We start from the raw sequence: 19,399 nt of genomic DNA, 5'->3' as shown, positions 1-19,399 counted from the left end.
GTATATTTATGTATTAGATTTTTAATAGTTTACCTGTGTTGTAACTATATAAAAAAAAATAAAAACCTCAACATTAATTCTCCATACAATTCCACAAGGCTGACCGACAATGTACACTTACATCCGCTAGGTGGCGCCTTGGATATTGTTGTATGCGTCACCCCGGTAAACTTGACCGAAGAAGAAAAGCTATGGCGAACCGGAAGAGACGCTGAATTAAGGCAACTTGATTTTTGTTGAGTTTTTGAACGTGTGTAACACCGTTTCGTCCTCGTCGCAGTCTTTAAGATTAAACAGTACAGAATCTGCTAACATAATTTCAACATAATTTACGAAGCGTGTGACGTTAAACTTGCGGTTCTCTCGATAAGGAAACCCGACTTAATTGCTGTAAATGCTGTAGCTAAGACTATACATTTTCAGCTGAGTTAGCTAGGAGGCGGATTTTCCACCAAGAGAGAATACAGCAGAATGACAGGTGAGTGACGTCATCTGATGTCAACAATTAAACATAATGTCGGTGCTTTGTTAGCCACACTAGCATCACAATGCCATTAATTAATTCCACAACGTTACCATTCCGTGTGTATGTTCTCTCCAGATGATGCCGTCCTGCTGGATGTACCTGTCGTTCGGCAGCTTTACCACTGGGACTGTGGTCTAGCTTGCTCCAGAATGGTCCTCAAGTAAGTTAGAATATGCGTGAAACTATTCTACAGTATATAATATGCATGTATACCATACTTGCAAGCTATTAATGAGTAGAAAAAGGAGTGTAACTGAACCTGTGACATCCCTGCGGAAGGTATCTCCACCCCATCAGCGATGAGGAGTTTCAGCGGGCATGCTGGGAGCTGAGGATGACAGAGAGTGTGTGGACTATTGACCTGGCCTACCTCATGTGCCACCTAGGAATCAAACATTGCTTCTACACACAGACTCTGGGTGTTGATAAGGGCTTTAGGAATCAGGTACGTTTGCATAAATGATGGTCTGATTCTCTTAATTTACTGTCTTTTGTAGCCTTGAATTTTAGTCTAAATCAGGGGTCTCGAACTCAATCTACTTGGGGGCCACTGGAGTAATAAATAAATAAATAAAATAATAATAATAAAACGGCAAATAATAAAAACTTAAGAAACCACATATAGTTGGTGGGAAGACAAATTATTTTTTTCAGATTAAAATGAACAAAGCATTATTAGAGCCCTGTAGACATGACAAAACACGACTATAGTCACATTTATACTCTTTTTATTTACAACATATTGCGCAACTGCAGGGTCTTGAGACACATGCTAACTCGCAAACTAGAGAGCTAGCGACCTAAACGGTAGCCTTCAAGTTATTTCCTTTAAACTTAAATAGCCAAAAACGTACCACTTCCACACGGATAGGGAGGATAGCTATTAACAGTTATTTAACCTTTAACATGAACATTAATCAAACGTAATAATTTTTTCTGGGTACATGATACCATACAGCATCCATATCAAACTTGCGCGGGCCCGCACTAACATTAAACTTTCATATCAAGGCGGGGGTCTCAAACTAGTGTTCTGCAGGCCACATTTGGCCCGCGGGCCGCGTGTTTGAGACCCTTGGTCTAAACCTTGCAAATGCGATTGATATTGAGCTTAACTTTTGCATTCAGTGTTTTTTTTTAATGAGCCTTTCCACGCATTGATCTGTTAAAAAGCATCTTGAATGATTAATCTAACTATTAATTGCACAAATGAATAAAATATTACCATTTACAGCCTGCTGCACATCTAAAAATATTCTATAATTTAACAAGAAAACCTATTAAAAACAATAGCAAAAATTGAGAAATCAGCAATAAATGTACATGAATAAGTAAGTAAAAATATTAACAAAAATAACATTTTAGAAAGTAACGGAATATTATAACGACAAATAATGTTTTAGTAGCATAGGGTTTAAATATTAAAGAAAAAATAAATTATTAGTGTTAGTTTAAAGGAACAAAACAACTAATAAAATTGTAATTTTTAGAAAAAAATTTGTTTGTTTCTTTTGGCCGTTTCCTGATTTGTAGTTTGTGTAAAAAATTATAATGTTATGAGAATAAAATCAAAATATTATTGAAGTAAAGTCCATCCATCCATTTTCTATACCGCTTAAGTCATGAGAAGAACATTTACAAAATAAAAAAAAGTCAAAATTATTAAGTGTGATATGTGGGAAAATATTATTTGATTTCATGATTTAAAAAATTCTAATAAAGTTGTAATTTTTGGGGAAAATAGGTTGGAGAAAAGTCATAATATTACAATGGGAAAACGTACAAAGATTATTTAAGAAGAACAACAAAAATGGGGGAAAAAAAGATGGAAGTTCATACTAATAATGTGCTTTTTCGCCTATATCACAAAGCTGAGATGCATTTAAAAAAATATATATATTGTAACTTCTTAGAATATTCAAAGTGTATATATCCTCACTTGATTGGCCGTAAAAAACTTTTTCATATTTTTGTATTTTATCCTGTTTGCAGTCATTTTATAAGAAGCATTTTGATATGGAAGAAGACCGAGTGAATGAGCTTTTCCTTAAAGCAGAGAACAAAGGTGTACTGGTGAAGAAATGGTGGGTGATATTGTTCATAGCGATTCATGTTTGATGATTTTGGTGAATCACCGATTCACTGCAACTGTGCTTATCTCACCGCAGCTCTGTGACAATTCAGGAAATTGAATCCCACCTGGAACAGCGTCATGTTGCCATCGTGCTCATCAACGCTGTCATCTTGACATGTGAACTCTGCTCTGCACCGGTCAAATACTGCTGCTTCCTCCCTGTGGGCCAGAAGTGTTTCTGCAGGAAACCAGAGTATCAGGGTCATTTTGTGGTGGTGCGGGGCTTCAACAGGACCACGGGCTGCATTTTGTACAACAACCCTGCATATTCTGACCGTGAGTAATTGTATCCCACGATTATTACTTTTTTTTTAGACCTTGGATAGCATCATTTGACTTGTTGTCTGACATCTGCCATGCTATGTTTTCTTGTTTGCTGGCACATGGTGATGACATCACAAACAGGCAGACAGAATTGAGTAATGTTTCATGTCTTAGTCTAAAAAAAAATAATTTCCTACCCTTCAAATGATGTTATATCAATATATGTTATCCGGAGTGGGAACTTGCTTAATGCAATTTAATGTAGTTGGATCATAGGAATAGAAATCGATACATCAATGTTGTAGATTACTCCTTAGACCCCCTAATACAGGGGTCTCAAACTCAATTTACCTGGGGGCCACTGGAGCTAGGGTCTGGGCAAGGCTGGGCCGCATCAGGTTTTCCAAAAAAAACCCAAAAAAACTCATTTATTAAAAACAGAAAAATATACAAACTTTTTCAGTGCTTTGGTTCCGATTTTCTACAATAAAAGCTCTGATAAAACATTCCACTGTTCTCAAATATCTTAATTTTTATTTTTCTGCATAAAATAAGATGAAAAATAAACAAATCAAGAATAAAGAAAATCAATAAATCAGTAATAAATAAATATAATAATAATAATAAAACAGCAAATAATAAAAACCACATATAGTTGGTGGGTAGACAAATTATTTTCTTCAGATTAAAATGAACAAAGCATTATTAGAGTCCTGTAGACATGACAAAAAACGACTATAGTCACATTTATACTCTTTTTATTTACAACATATTGCGCAACTGCAGCGTCTTGTGACACATGCTAACTCGCAAACTAGAGAGCTAGCGACCTAAACGGTAGCCTCCAAGTTATTTCCTTTAAACTTAAAAAGCCAAAAACTTACCACTTCCACACTGATAGGGAGGATAACTATTAACAGTTATTGAACCTTTAACATGAACATTAATCAAACGTAATAATTTTTTCTGGGTACATGATACCATACAGCATCCATATCAAACTTGCACGGGCCGCACTAACATTAAACTTTTGGCCCGCTGGCCGCATGTTTGAGACCCCTGCTAATAAATGGAGGGAAAAAATGTTTTTCATAAAATTTCTCTGACAAGGTATTATGTGTGTGAATTCAGGTGTGTGCTGCACGACCGTCAGTAACTTCGAGGAGGCTCGACGGAGCTACGGTACAGATGAAGACATCCTGTTCATCTTCAAGGAGAGCTGATTGACAGTGTGTGAAGGTCACTTGCATTATGAACATTAAAAAGTGAACTTCTTTCATTTGGTCCAGAGACCGTTTGGCCATCCTCATCGGTGCTTTGGAGTCCCGACAGCTCACATGAAAAGACTTTATTGTTCCCCTTCATACAAAACAACACCACTCAGCCTGTTCAGGTTTTAACTCAATAAGCTGAATTGTTTTCGATTGTGTTGTGTTGTTTTGAGACGACTTTTTAAATTGTTGAATGTTTCGTAACCTTGAGAGGATTAAGAGGAAGTACAATAGATGAATTATGACCTTTTAGAATAGGAGTTTTCAGGAAGTAACGTACACTTAATTCAGGTTTTTACGATGACAGTACTCATTGTATTCAAGTCATGTTTATGTTAGAGGTCACGTGACCAGCTTCAGCACTACTTTTTAAAAAGTCACTTTGTGTCACTCGTTCACAATAAGGGGAACCAGTGGAGCTTTGAAAGTCTCAGGTAATTCAAATCTACCTGTGCAAAGATAATAATGCTCAGTTTTTTTTTGCGAAACTAGCAATATGTTTATTATGGTGTGTGTATTTTACAACTGCACTGCGTTGTTGTTTTCCAGTATTGTGTCTACACCAGAGGGTAAAAAAAAAACAAATAAACTGAGCATTGTGCTTGTCTTCGAATAGACGACACTTCTCATGATTAGATTGTGCAAGTGTAACTAATGAAGTGTTCCAATGAGCCAATCAAAGATAACACTTTGTTGATCCCCAAAAAAGGAAAACTGGCGTCAATGAATTCTTCCAAAGGAAACACTGCCAAAAGAAGAACATGCTTGATCATTTATTTCACTTTTTTTAAATACAAGTCTGTTGTCATGGAAAAATCCAGGGCAGAACAAAGGTCAGACAAAAGTGTGCCTACATTTTTTTTTTATTCAATGTATCACATCCTCACTTGTTCTTATTTTTGTCATTCCGACATTGAGTTCTTGCACTACACGTTTCACCATGTAATCATACAATGTTATAAATCAAAAGATTTCACACAAGTTGTATTGTTTCATGCTATAAAACCATTTGCAACCTCATTAACAGCATATAACATTAATTAAAAAATAAAGTGTTTCATACTGTGGAGGTTTATTTTCGTTCCCATAGGAGATTTGGGCTATTCCTTCATTATATTGGGCTTGTAGTCATGTTTCACAGCTTGGGTGAGTTCCTCTGCATACTCAGAGTAGCGTCCGGTCATCTACACACAAAAAGACAATATACAGTATATTATATTACTAAACATTTCAAATCACACTTGATTTCTTATTTTAATTTTTTTTTTTTTTTTTTACCTCTGAGGCATTTGAATCTCGTTATGTCACGTGACATTCATATCTACTCAAGAATGGCTTCCCCATAATAGCAGGTAAGCTAGCTAATTTCCCAAATCTTATTTATTTGTTATTAAAGGTAATTTTAAAGCCATTTCACAATGTTAACGGGTTTAACAGCGCGTCAAATATTACATCTCAACTGCTATTATTATATATCTTGAATGAATTCACTTAAACGTGCTGTCGGGCTTTTCGCTATTGCTAATTTAGCTATTGCTAATTTAGCTATTGCTAATTTAGCGATTGCTAATTGCTATGAAAAAAACGAACGTGCTGTATATCACAAATGCTAATAGATCCCTCAATACAGTCAAGTTGTTTTGAATTCATTCAAAGTACAGTGTAACATTAGTTAGCGTCATTAATTTGTTCCAGAATGTCAGAATGTAAACGAAACCGACGCTATACAAATGAATTCTACCCATAAGAAATACTGTAATCCGCTCCAGCAAGCCAAAAGATGTCAAAACATAACACACTTTTCACGTTTTACATACAGAAAATAACTAAAATGCAGATAAATGATGATTTAAAGGGATAAATGAACCTTTACCTTTGTTGAAGATGTGACTGTTCCCAAAAACGTGAGTAATTATTTCAAGAAATAACTCAACACAAAACAGGAAGGTAGTGGCGAAGAGGAAGGAGTTGATCTCGCTGACACATCGTGTCTTTGGGAACAGTGACATAAATGTACGTTGATTCTTTTATTATCATTTATGGAGTGTCACGAGACACTCAACTCACGTGACAGGTTGACAAGATGAGATTTTTATATTAATTTTAAGTAAAGTACAATGAAAAAATATGACGGATGTAAGCAAACAAATCTTTAAAAAATTATTATGGTGGGCCGCCACAGATGAATGAATATATGGGAAACACTGGAAATGGGTCTAGAATTTTATGGATTGTAGGAATAAATAGTAATCTGTTTATAATTTCTTTACCTTAAAAGTCCATTTGTCACTGATTTGACGGTTCAGGTTGAGATCCAGTTCTACCACCAACAGTCCGTCACGGGTCCGAGAGAGTCCTGGGGTGCGGCTGCCATCAGGAGCTGCCACATAGCTGGATCCATAGAAGTGTCCACAGTCATGGTGAGCTGCAGACAACAATGTACGATGACGATTGTGGTCAGTTACTAGCAAAACATCACCGGTAGCGCATAAAAGTCAGTCAAATCTGATATAGCAGTGGTAGCATATTTGATGACAGTAATTGAATTTGAGGTAGTGCAAAATAACTGTACTAGCACAAAGTAAACAAAAAATGATATTAACATGAAGTGTATGTAAAGGTTTTGATTTGATTTCTGCTTGTTAGCTTACAAGACTGCGAACCGGTTCTCGTTAAAGACTCAAGTGGAGTTCCATTTCAGAACCGGAACATACGGAAATAAAGCATGTCAAATATAACTTATAAATTAGATACACATTTCTCAAATTACATGCATCATACATGATACAACGACTACGAAAATAGTCGTTAGTTGCAACCAAAATAATAAGCATAAAATAAAATTAAAAAAACAAGCAAACAACAAGACTGTCACATTCAACATCTTAACGGTAGGAGACCACCACCCTCGTTTCAAATAGCACTACAGGGTAAGGGTGTCACAAGGTCTTATGTCGCAAGATTTTTCGTAGGCACTATGCCTGGGATTATAATAAAGTTATTAATCACACAATAAATGCCAATGAACTCGATAATTTCGCCTAAAAACAGACAGGAAAGAGATTTCACTCTGTTTTGGTTTCAACACTTTGGTTGCATTGTTTCATAGAACAACGGCATGAACGGAGTGAGCCCTTTTGTCAGTCATACAGTCTTGGCAACTGCAGACAGAACCAATCGCATACAGTACAGCGTGCAAAAGAGTTTACCGTCCTAGAAATTCAATTAAAATACTGCAATATATTGTCATATTTAAGTAATATTTTTTAATTGTACAGTAGGCACTATGGCTGGGATTATAATAAAGTTATTATTATCGATAATTTCGCCTGCTTCAATAATATTGCCATGTGCATGCATGTCTGTTTTTCCTTGACCCCTGCCTAAAAACAGACAGGAAAGAGATTTCACTCTGTTTTGGTTTCAACACTTTGGTTGCATTGTTTCATAGAACAACGGCATGAACGGAGTGAGCCCTGTTGTCACTCATACAGTTTTGGCAACTGCAGACAGAACCAATAGCATATAGTACAGCGTGCAAAAGAGTTTACCGTCATAGAAATTCAATAAAAAAATGCAATATATTGTTATATTTAAGAAATATTTTTTTTATTGTACAGTACCGTCATAGCTGTACAAGAGTACTTTTCTGTTAGTAGGTTCTGAACAGCAATCACAGGCCATTCTAATGTCATTCGCGGGCCACCAGTTAGATCAGGGGTGGGCAAACTACGGCCCGGGGGCCACATGCGGCCCGCCAAGTGTTTGAATACGGCCCAAAGTACTTCATTGAAACTTAATATACAACCTGGCATTATGGTACAACCTTGGTACACCATGGTACAAGTACATATAGCTGATTGCACTACATTTTTACAGATACAATAATTCCAGGTGGACTGTTACGTGTAGAATATATAGTATTATGCCCCCCCTCCCGTCAATTTTGTTAAATCAATGCGGCCCGCGAGTCAAAAAGTTTGCCCACCCCTGAGTTAGATAGATAATCTTGCTATATAGACGAATCTAATCTGTGTGAAGATTTCTATATATACTCTTATATATAAGTTAACTCTGGAATGTGTTTTAGTATTCTAAGTAATACATTCAATCACACAAGTATTGCTCAAATCTTACAAAATTTCTTAATGTCCTACCTTTTTTTCCATCACCAGATGTAAACTCGTTTTTAAAATGCTCCTGCATGAAACAAAGGGATGTTTATTGTTGATTCAAGTTTATTCAAATAAACATTCTAATTAACAAATAATAGCAAGTAACAGTAATGTATTGCAAGTTTGTTGCATGACCTTAGTAATGATTTTTTTTTTTCTCTCATCATGGGTAAAAAACCTTGTCAATATGTGACTTACCGTCCCGACTCGATTGATTGCACAGGTAAAACAATGGTGAGCGATGGCTGCATTCCTGGCCTCTATAGGCCACATGGGCTCACTGCAGAAAAAACATACCATTACTAGCATAAAGATGTACTTGAAAATGAGGAAAAATTCTTAAATAAATATATTTATTAATAAATCATGCTGTTTTCTGGTTAAATATGGCAGATTATTAGTAAGTATTATTTTGCATATAGCATATAAATGGCGAAATTAAGGCATTCACAAGATGCATTCAAAGACAGTGAGACACAAAAGCATAAGAAATGATCACCGAAACACTTTTAATGACTTACAACAGGCACAAAAATGTCTAACACGGGCTACTACCAATTTGAAATTCAACTCTGAACCCCTGACGCCACTTCCTGTCTGCCCCCAACTCAACTCCCCAAGCACCGAAACACATTTACAGCAACACACATGAGCATGAGTATTATTTATGTCTGCCTTATTTTCTGTTATTATGTGTACTATTTTGGATAATACGAGTATAAAGTTGACTATAGGGGTGTTGTTTCATCTACAGGGCTCTAAATCTTTTTAAAAAAAGATTAATCAGGCCTTTTTAATCAGGCTCTTAACTAATATTTTTTAACTTTTCTTATGTTTTTATCTTTTTAGTCCTATTTTATGCTTTTAGTCTTTAGCTTTTAAGTCAGTGTTCCCTCAGGGGGGGGGGGGGTCCTCCACACTGGGGTCTGTGTCGGGTCTGCTGAGAGGGTGCCATCCTTGGGTCCCTTCGACACGGCCGGCTGGGGGTTCCTCCCTTTAATGTGGGGGTCCGCCCGTGTGTCGGAGTCGAGGGGCCCGGGTGCTGGTCCCCCGATGGCACGGCCTGCGGCCCCAAAGGTGGCGTTTCCTTGATCCTCAGTGCCATGTCATGTCTTCCTACTGTGTGTGATTGTGTGTATGTGTGAGTGGGTATGTGTGTGTGTGCGTCTAGTATGGAGGGTGGGAGGGAGGGGCTTTCTTAGTATTTGTTTTCCTTTTAATTGTAGTAATTGTTTTTAACTCTGTAAAGCACTTTGCAGGAAAAGTGCTATACAAATAAAGTTGATTTGATTTGATTAAAATATTAATAGCCATATTACAAGGATCCTAAACAGGTTTTTTTATATGAGGCTTGGGTGTGGCTGGTTTGTCTAGCATCTGATGGATTTCTCCCAGTGGAAGTATTTGTAATTATACTATTGCTCTTTAAAAAAAAACTAAAGATATACATTGGTGCCTACCTGAGACCTCCAACAGTCGCCGAAGGGTTAAAGATGATCTCAGCCCCGTTCATACTGAACATCAACCAGTTAAGAGGGTGATGGCGCCCGTAGCAGATGTTGACAGCTATCTTTCCAAATTGCGTCTGGTACACCGGATGACCCGTGTCACCTTCCATGTAATATGTTGACTGAGAGCAAAGACGAAAAAAAAAACATTTTTTTTAACATGTCTGAAATGGATCACAAAATCTAACAGACTGTACGTCCTGACCTCGTTAAAGTCTCCAATTCTGGGAATGTGGTGCTTCCTGGTCTTTCCCAGTACATTTCCGGAGTTTGATATCACCACTGCTGTGTTCCACACCGTATCACGCATGTCGTCCCGCTCCAGAATTGGAGAAATAACGACCATGTTGTATTTTTTGGCAAGCTGAATGAGATCATCACAATGTTAATATACTTTTGTACTGCATCATAGCACTTCTTATTAGACTACTAATACTACTAATAAGGGGGACTACTTCAAGGGGGGTGCAAGTTGTAGAGTGGCATTGGCTTATGATTATGACAGAAAATACCTTTGAAATTTGTAGTTACACCTTTACTCCACCAGGTAGTGACAAAGACTCATTCATTCATTTTCTACCGCTTTTCCTCACGAGGGTCGTGGGGGGGTGCTGGAGCCTATCCCAGCTGTCTTCGGGCAAGAGGCGGGGTACACCCTGGACTGGTCGCCAGCCAATCACAGGGCACATATAGACAAACAACCATTCACACTCACATTCATACCTATGGACAATTTGGAGTCGCAAATATTTGGACATTGGAGAGTTGGAGTCCCTAAACTGTAGCTCTTAACACATGGGTCTCAAACATGCGGCCCACGGGCCAAATGTGGCCCGCAGGACACTAGTTTGAGGCCCCCGCTTTGATATGAAAGTTTAATGTTAGTGCGGCCCCGCGCAAGTTTGATATGGATGCTGTATGGTATCATGTACCCAGAAAAAATTATTACGTTTGATTAATGTTCATGTTAAAGGTTAAATAACTGTTAATAGTTATCCTCCCTATCCGTGTGGAAGTGGTACGTTTTTGGCTATTTAAGTTTAAAGGAAATAACTTGGAGGCTACCGTTTAGGTCGCTAGCTCTCTAGTTTGCGAGTTAGCATGTGTCTCAAGACCCTGCAGTTGCGCAATATGTTGTAAATAAAAAAATATAAATGTGACTATAGTCGTGTTTTGTCATGTCTACAGGGCTCTAATAATGCTTTGTTCATTTTAATCTGAAAAAAATAATTTGTCTACCCACCAACTATATGTGGTTTCTTAAGTTTTTATTATTTGTTTTATTATTATTATTATTATATTATTATATTATATTATTTTTCATCTTATTTTGTGCAGAAAAATAAAAATTAAGATATTTGAGAACAGTGGAATGTTTTATCAGAGCTTTTATTGTAGAAAATCGGAACCAAAGCACTGAAAAAGTTTGTATATTTTTCTGTTTTTAATAAATTTAATAAATGTTTTTTTTTTGGAAAACCTGATGCGGCCCAGCCTTGCCCAGACCCTAGCTCCAGTGGCCCCCAGGTAAATTGAGTTTGAGACCCCTGTCTTAACAGCTTCCACTCTTCTGGTTAAGACTTTCTACAAAATGTTGGTATGGCTGTGGAAATTTTTGCCTAGTCATTCAGAAGAACAATAGGTCAGGGGTCACTGATACTGGATTTGAGGTCCTGCTTGCAGCCTTTCTGTTCTATTTGTGTTTGATGAGAAACAGTTGTCCAAAATAAACAAATAACTTGGTGTTTGTCAGCTCAACTCCTGATTGATTAGATATATATATTATATGTGAGATGTCTCTTTGGTCACCTCTTGGCAGAATCGTGTAGTATTTCCATTTTCAGCAGACTCCGCAAATTCCGTCCACGGTTCTTTCTCCCGCGTGCAGAAAGCAAACGGCATGGCTGTGTACAGCGACAAGCAAGTCAGTCTAACATATTTTGTTTTCCAAATCAAAATCTGCACTCACTCCAGGTTTCCTGAAAGCAGACAATGTTCACACCGCACATGGCTGCAACTTGGACAATTTCCCCAACCCTGCTATGCAGAGCATTGACCTATAAGGAGATGGACAGTGTGTTTCAAGCAGAAATTTCACTGAAGTTCTCTCCAATCTTCCATCTAACCTGGTCCAGAATCGGTGCATCTGTTGGCAGAACAATGCTGTTCTGGATGAGTCCCACTCGGATCCTTCTTGGCAAACGCAGTTGCTCATGTGTCGCTTCAAAGCTGTAGCCCTTCAGCTCAAAATCACCCTCACGTGCAGCCTCAAAAGCACTTGATGGTAGATCCAACTTCCTGTATGCAGAAAATACTAAAGCAATTGCAATTGCAAACTTTTTTTTTTAGAGCGTATGAAAGGGTTCTGTGTCCTTGTGGTGTATTAGAGCAATCTATAGCTGCTCTGTTGTATCTTCTGTTATCGCATTTAGTACTGCTACCAGTAGCATTGCTACCCATTGTGTTCTGCATTCAGTTTTGCTCTAGACCAGGGGTCTCAAACACGCGGCCCGCGGGCCAAATGTGGCCCGCAGGACACTAGTTTGAGGCCCCCGCCTTGATATGAAAGTTTAATGTTAATACGGCCCGCGCAAGTTTGATATGGATGCTGTATGGTATCATGTACCCAGAAAAAATTATTACGTTTGATTAATGTTCATGTTAAAGGTTAAATAACTGTTAATAGTTATCCTCCCTATCCGTGTGGAAGTGGTAAGTTTTTGGCTATTTAAGTTGAAAGGAAATAACTTGAAGGCTAGCGTTTAGGTCGCTAGCTCTCTAGTTTGTGAGTTAGCATGTGTCTCAAGACCCTGCAGTTGCGCAATATGTTGTAAATAAAAAAAGTATAAATGTGACTATAGTCGTGTTTTGTCATGTCTACAGGGCTCTAATAATGCTTTGTTCATTTTAATCTGAAAAAAATAATTTGTCTACCCACCAACTATATGTGGTTTCTTAAGTTTTTATTATTTGCCGTTTTATTATTATATTTATTTATCTACTTATTACTGATTTTCTTTATTCTTGATTTGTTTATTTTTCATCTTATTTTGTGTAGAAAAATAAAAATTAAGATATTTGAGAACAGTGGAATGTTTTATCAGAGCTTTTATTGTAGAAAATCGAAACCAAAGCAAAGTTTATTCATTTTTCTGTTTTTAATAAATGTTTTTTTTTTTTTTTTGGAAAACCTGATGCAGCCCAGTCTCGCCCAGACCCTAGTTCCAGTGGCCCCCAAGTAAATTGAGTTTGAGACCCCTGCTCTAGGTCGGCCTTATGGAATACTGTAGAGTCGTCGTCGAGGAGGAGTACAATACTACAACAAGAGTGATGTTTTAACAAGGACACAAAAACGCTACAGCCGAACAGAGCCAGGACGAGGCACGTCAAGATGAGTCAATATGGTGAGTCACCTAATAATTTCTTGTGTCCAAAATGTTGATCATTAAAATTCAAAGGGAATTTGAACCTCCCTCGCCCAAATTTTATAGAGAATAATTGTAGTTTTACATGCAGAAAACATTGCAAAATTAGAAATTACAAATTAAATACATTAAAATGAGTTACCATAACTTAATTCGGCATTGAAAGCATTTTGAAGAAGATAGTATGATCATGTGTTTCCTTTATAACATGTATACAGTGCATGCATTTCATTGTCGAACCATACCGATTTAAGTCAGTATGCAATCGATATGTTGCTATAATAATGATCAGTTACCCATGTTAATTATCATTAGCATTAACATTGTTTCATGTTTTGTTTTGTGCAAAACAAGTCCGTCCAGGCTAGTAAAACAGGTCAAAGGGCCATCCTGTAGCACTCTGATCAAAGTACACAAAAAAATTATTCAAACTCACTCTGTATCTTTGCCATACAAGATGCGTTTGACCTCCTTCAGTTCAGCTTCTGGGATGTGAGTGTCCAGACTTTTCTCAACCGATTCAAACTCGCACGCAGACATTTTAGCAGATCCTTCAGGTTTTGCAGGTTCCGTGCAGAAGATTTTTTTTTTGTCCACCCGTCACTGATTATCATCTGTATTTCCACGTCATACTGACGCACCTCGTCCTCACTCAATGTTTGCTGAAGTTGGTTATTAACTTGACTTGGAAAGCACGGACAGCCTCAAATGCTCTTAAAAACTAACTCAAGCCCCTCTTTTGTTTAGTTCCAATAGCATCAGATGCACAGAAATACATTTAAATGTTGAACGGGATGAATTAACATTTAAAGGGCACCTATCGTGCTAATTTTTCAGCCCTTTTGCATTGAGTTGTGGACTCCTATAGAGCAGCTACACACAATAACCTGCACAGAACTTTTAGTTTCTTTAGTGTTTTTGTGTCCTGCTGATGTACCTCGACTTCACCAATGTTTGCTGAGGTTGGTTATTAACTGACACTTGGAAAGGATGGGCAACTCAAATGCTTTTTTATCAACATCACATTCTGGTGTGCATTAAACTAAAACCTTTTCCGTCTTCTCAAATTTGGAGAAAACTAATGCGACAAAATATTTTGTGTAATTAGTGTCTCACAGTAACTACGATGCGTTCAAGGTCCACCAAATCTCAGCGCTTGCTTGAAGAGAAAACATTAAGATACACATGTATCATTAATAACTTGGTACAGCGGCACGGCGGTCTAGTGGTTAGCGCGCAGACCTCACAGCTAGGAGACCAGGGTTCAATTCCACCCTCGGCCATCTCTGTGTGGAGTTTGCATGTTCTCCAAATAGGTGTGAATGTGAGTGTGAATGGTTGTTTGTCTATATGTGCCCTGTGATTGGCTGGCGACCAGTCCAGGGTGTATCCCGCCTCTCGCCCGAAGACAGCTGGGATAGGCTCCAGCAACCCCGCGACCCTCGTGAGGAAAAGCAGTAGAAAATGAATGAATGAATAACTTGGTACAGACTTAAAGTGATAAAAGTATTATAGGTGAAAAAAATAATTTTTTTTTTTCAATGGCACTGTTAACATCTGATCATACATCTGTTATGTACATGAATACTATATTTACTAAACACAACTTTTCACTGTGTTGTAACAAGAAATTCCAAATACAGGTTTAAATACTGCATCTAAACCAGGGGTCCCAAATGTGGCCCGCAGGACACTAGTTTGAGGCCCCCGCCTTGATATGAAAGTTTAATGTTAGTGCGGCCCGCGCAAGTTTGATACGGATGCTGTATGGTATCATGTACCCAGAAAAAATTATTACGTTTGATTAATGTTCATGTTAAAGGTTAAATAACTGTTAATAGTTATCCTCCCTATCCATGTGGAAGTGGTAAGTTTGTGGCTATTTAAGTCTAAAGGAAATAACTTGAAGGCTACCGTTTAGGTCGCTAGCTCTCTAGTTTGCGAGTTAGCATGTGTCTCAAGACCCTGCAGTTGCGCAATATGTTGTAAATAAAAAGAGTATAAATGTGACTATAGTCGTGTTTTGTCATGTCTACAGGGCTCTAATAATGCTTTGTTCATTTTAATCTGAAAAAAATAATTTGTCTACCCACCAACTATATGTGGTTTCTTAAGTTTTTATTATTTGCCGTTTTATTATTATTATTATTATATTTATTTATTACTGATTGATTTTCTTTATTCTATCAGAGCTTTTCTTGTAGAAAATCGAAACCAAAGCAAAGTTTATTCATTTTTCTGTTTTTAATAAATGCATTTTTTTTTTTTTTTTTGTGGAAAACCTGATGCGACCCAGTCTCGCCCAGACCCTAGCTCCAGTGGCCCCCAAGTAAATTGAGTTTGAGACCCCTGATCTAAACCAAGATGCTTTGTTTTCGTTCTTTATGCTTCCGAGACATTTTTGCTGCCTTGCTCTTTGTGGCTAGCAGGACCCTTCCTGTTTATGCGTCCTCTCCTTGGAGCGTTGTCTTTCTTGTCTCCCTCCTGGCCGCACAGTTTCCTCAGGAGTTCTGCATCCAGAATGCAATAATACTACTGTATACCTCAAGGACATCACTGAATAGTATTCTTTTCATTACATACCTGTCAATTCTTGATGGCTTTGACTGACACTTTGTAAGAGGGGTATGTACTTTTGACTTCCGTCATCGTCATTTCCTGAAGAAGAATAGATTCATTTTACTTGAGTAACAAAACCTTTGTGTACTCTGTGCTTCTTTCTAGTAAATCAAGAGTTTTTCTAATCATTTTCGGTCATTTTGTCTTAAGAGTAGAGACAGGAAGGACTCACGACAGACTTGTAGGAGGACATAGTACTCTCTCTCAGCTAGCAGGCTGCTGGCCATGTCCACAGTGAACCGTTTGGTCTCCAGGTTCACCACCGTCCCGTTGTGGTTCATGAGGTCCACACAAACTGTACCATGAGAAGCATAATGTTAGTCTATGTACTTCTGTAATCACACCGGTAAAATCTGGTGAAGCCATGACAGCATGTTGATATTTACAATGGATCCCCACATACAGAATTAATGGCGCAGTCAATTTGCTGATTTTTTGTGTTTTCTTTTCTATTCAGGCGTCAATAATCTTAAAATACGTGATAATACACGTAAAAACTTCAGCATACTTGTACTACAGTAAACCTCGGATATATCGGAAATTCGCTCACAACGGACAGATAAAAAAGAACCAATTTTTCTGTAATGCATTTCCAATAAAAATTCATTGCATATATCGGATTTTTTATAACGGATTCCGCCTATTTCGGACAAAATCTCCAGTCCCGTTCCAATGCATTTCCATTAAATTTCCCTGGCATATATCGGATGGCCGCATCGTTATGCTAATCTTGTTGATGTCACTGGCTATTGTCTTTCTCCTGGCTCCAGATTTAGGACAAATATAAAAGTGAGTGACGTCAATAATACTAGCACAGCAGTGAATGAGATCTTAACCTCACTATTGGAAATAATGTAGGCCTGACGGGCGTAACAGGGCCTAGCTTAATTAACAATTTGTTATGCTCAGAGTCCAATAAAGTTAAATTCTCATTACCTTACATCTCTTTTCATTGCCCAGTCCAGGTACATTGGAAACATAGTCAAGGAAGTGCCTTTTTATAACGGATAAAATCCGATTTACGCATATACCGGATATAAATCCGATATATGCGTAAAACGGACATTTTCCGGTATATGCATACAACGGATTTCGCTTATATCGGACAAAACCAGTGGGAACAATTGAATCCGATATATCCGAGGTGTACTGTACTGTTAAAAAAAGCCCAAACTTCTCGAAACTGTTATGAGCTATTTTTGTTATTATATTTGTCCAAACAATTGGAGCTTTAGATGTACCAGGTATTAAAACGTATCAATGAGTTGAGAAACAAGGGTGGTCTAAGAATTTTTTATAATATATATAATAATAATAAAATATGATATATATAATAATAAAATAATATAATAATATTTTTATAATAATAATAATAATACAATAATAATAATAATACAATTATTATTATTATTATTATTAATAATAAAATAATAATAATAATAAAAATAATTAATAATAATTAATAATAATAATAATCATAGGGGCTGGTTAGTGCGCAGACCTCACAGCTCGGAGACCAAGGTTCAATTCCACCCTCGGCCATCTCTGTGTGGAGTTTGCATGTTCTCCCCGTGCATGCGTGGGTTTTCTCCGGGTACTCCGGTTTCCTCCCACATTCCAAAAACATGCTAGGTTAATTGCCGACTCCAAATTGTCCGCAGGCGGGTGTACCCCGCCTCTCGCCCAAAGACAGCTGGGATAGGCTCAAGCACCCCCGCAACCCTTGTGAGGATAAGCGGTAGAAAATGAATAATAATAATAATAATAATAATTTTCCATAACTTTATAACTTCCATGCAGTGAATTAGATTCCATCTGTTCATATTTCTCTAGATGTGAGTACCTACACATTTGATTATTTCATTTTTATGGGCATATCAGTTGCTCATTAATCACTATTTGATGGTCGTCTCAAAGCCGTGCTGGTCTTGAGCAAGCAAGAAAGTTGTTGCATGTAAGCAAGTGAGACCTGCAGTTCTATGGATGTTGTTGTGGGGTCTTTTGTGACCTCTTTGATGAGTCGTTGTGCAATCTTGGGGAATTTTATTTGGCTCCTAAGAAGGTTCACCATGTTTTTTCCATTTGTGGTCAATGGCTCTCACTGTGGTTTGCTGGAGTGGAAATAGATTTATAACCTTTCAAGACTGATACTGATATTAATCTCAGTTTAGTTATGTTTTTTTAGGTTTAGATTCTGTTTCTCCATTAATCATACAAACTTTCAATTAAAAACTGCATTTTGTGTTCAGTTGTGTTGTCATTGATATTAATATTTTAATTTGTTTTAATGATTGGAAACATTTAAGTATGACAAACAACCATACTAAAAAGATGTTCACACTATCCCTAAACCTAAGTAAAACTAAAATCATTTTATTTGATAAGGGCAAAAAGGATTTGAATGCTGAAATACAAATTGACGGACATGGCGGACATCATTAGAGTGAACAGTAACAAATTTCTCTGGGTCATAATAGATGAGAATATGAACTGGAAACCTCACATTAAAAATCACCAACCATACGCTCTATTGTGCACTGATGTTACCATATCTAACTTATTGTGTCCAAATAGATATCCATAACATTTGTCTTGAAAATCATCCATTATTTTTCCTTGGGATCACAGGCTCTGGCATAGGCAGTATGGGGGGAAAAAGCAAGCTGACACATGACGAATCAGAGTATCGATAAATACCTTTCATATCCACACCGCAACGCTCTTTTAAATTGTGGATAAAGTGAATCAGTTTGCAGTTGATATTAAACATTTCCATTCTGCTCTCTGTCAAGAAAAGTCGTTATTAGAAACGGCATACTAGTTACGACTCGCATTACAAATTAAACAGTCAAGCAAAGTTTGGTTCAGTGTGAAATAAATAATAGAATATTTCTAACCTCCAAACAGGACGGTGACAAACATTTCGGTTTGTTTTCCGCTGTTCTCTTGAGGAGTTCCAACCACATGTGTTTACGCCAAAGATCCCAGGCGGTAATAAAAAAAATCCGATGTCAGCAATTGAGGCTTTCATGCTCAACACAAAGATTCTATGATCACACACACACACACACACACACACACACACACACACATCATTACATCATCAGCTTGTTTTTCTTTAGAAAGCGAAGTCTTGTAAAATGTGTGAAAAGGAGAGAGAAATCTTGCTTGGTCGCCATGGATTTTTCCACACAAAGACAAAAAGGCACTCTGGACTTTAATGTCACTTTGCAGCATGAAAAGGATCTTTTATAGCCGAGAACAACCTAGAGCTTCTCAATGATTTTCCGTCATGCCCCCGTCCCCCCCAAGCCCCTAACAATTTATCTGTACTGTACTTAAATGCAACAAAATTGAGAGAAATACAAGCATAGCCAAGAGTCATGAGACTCATGAGAGACATGCATACTACAGTAAACCTCGGATATATCGGATTCAATTGTTCCCACTGGTTTTGTCCGATATAAGCGAAATCCG

At 37.5% G+C, this 19,399-nt stretch overlaps 3 protein-coding genes across 4 annotated transcripts; 1 reads left to right on the top strand and 2 right to left on the bottom strand.

Annotated features, from left to right (window-relative positions):
* Positions 1 to 160: 160 nt before the first annotated feature.
* Positions 161 to 5,304, top strand: gucd1 (guanylyl cyclase domain containing 1). Its single transcript, XM_058071657.1, has 6 exons — positions 161 to 478; positions 602 to 686; positions 806 to 971; positions 2,519 to 2,610; positions 2,695 to 2,936; positions 4,056 to 5,304. Exons 1-6 carry the CDS (start codon positions 472 to 474, stop codon positions 4,145 to 4,147), a joined length of 684 nt encoding a protein of 227 aa, XP_057927640.1. The 5' UTR covers positions 161 to 471; the 3' UTR covers positions 4,148 to 5,304.
* upb1 (ureidopropionase, beta) lies at positions 4,956 to 13,907 on the bottom strand. The gene is made up of 10 exons (XM_058071649.1): positions 13,740 to 13,907; positions 12,005 to 12,176; positions 11,848 to 11,935; positions 11,688 to 11,782; positions 10,084 to 10,242; positions 9,831 to 10,000; positions 8,569 to 8,650; positions 8,353 to 8,395; positions 6,466 to 6,620; positions 4,956 to 5,379 (listed from the first exon to the last, which is right to left on the bottom strand). Exons 1-10 carry the CDS (start codon positions 13,841 to 13,843, stop codon positions 5,296 to 5,298), a joined length of 1,152 nt encoding a protein of 383 aa, XP_057927632.1. The 5' UTR covers positions 13,844 to 13,907; the 3' UTR covers positions 4,956 to 5,295.
* Positions 13,908 to 14,057: 150 nt separating this feature from the next.
* LOC131128628 (uncharacterized protein C22orf15) lies at positions 14,058 to 19,166 on the bottom strand. 2 transcript variants are annotated; one of them, XM_058071658.1, is made up of 5 exons: positions 18,820 to 18,942; positions 18,620 to 18,706; positions 16,095 to 16,217; positions 15,887 to 15,961; positions 14,058 to 15,813 (listed from the first exon to the last, which is right to left on the bottom strand). In XM_058071658.1, exons 1-5 carry the CDS (start codon positions 18,842 to 18,844, stop codon positions 15,686 to 15,688), a joined length of 438 nt encoding a protein of 145 aa, XP_057927641.1. In that variant the 5' UTR covers positions 18,845 to 18,942; the 3' UTR covers positions 14,058 to 15,685. The 2 variants fall into 2 exon arrangements, with proteins under 2 accessions (XP_057927641.1, XP_057927642.1); XM_058071659.1 differs by lacking the exon at positions 18,620 to 18,706 and having other exon boundaries at positions 18,820 to 19,166.
* Positions 19,167 to 19,399: the final 233 nt, after the last annotated feature.

Source organism: Doryrhamphus excisus, chromosome 4, assembly GCF_030265055.1.
Source record: "Doryrhamphus excisus isolate RoL2022-K1 chromosome 4, RoL_Dexc_1.0, whole genome shotgun sequence".
NCBI classification, from domain to species: Eukaryota; Metazoa; Chordata; class Actinopteri; order Syngnathiformes; family Syngnathidae; genus Doryrhamphus; species Doryrhamphus excisus.
This window is presented reverse-complemented; position numbering and strand designations above follow the sequence as displayed.

Coding starts and splice junctions, on each gene's coding strand:
- LOC131128628 (XM_058071658.1), bottom strand. CDS start 18,844: ATGTTTGTCACCGTCCTGTTTGGAG. Junction 15,962..16,094: donor TGTCCTCCTACAAGTCTGTC/GTGAGTCCTTCC, acceptor ATTCTTCTTCAG/GAAATGACGATGACGGAAGT. Junction 15,814..15,886: donor AAGCCATCAAGAATTGACAG/GTATGTAATGAA, acceptor TTCTGGATGCAG/AACTCCTGAGGAAACTGTGC.
- upb1 (XM_058071649.1), bottom strand. CDS start 13,843: ATGTCTGCGTGCGAGTTTGAATCGGTTGAGAAAAGTCTGGACACTCAC. Junction 12,177..13,739: donor TTGTATGGCAAAGATACAGA/GTGAGTTTGAAT, acceptor TTCTGCATACAG/GAAGTTGGATCTACCATCAA. Junction 8,396..8,568: donor CAATCAATCGAGTCGGGACG/GTAAGTCACATA, acceptor TGTTTCATGCAG/GAGCATTTTAAAAACGAGTT.
- gucd1 (XM_058071657.1), top strand. Junction 687..805: donor TGCTCCAGAATGGTCCTCAA/GTAAGTTAGAAT, acceptor TCCCTGCGGAAG/GTATCTCCACCCCATCAGCG. Junction 2,611..2,694: donor GGTGTACTGGTGAAGAAATG/GTGGGTGATATT, acceptor ATCTCACCGCAG/CTCTGTGACAATTCAGGAAA.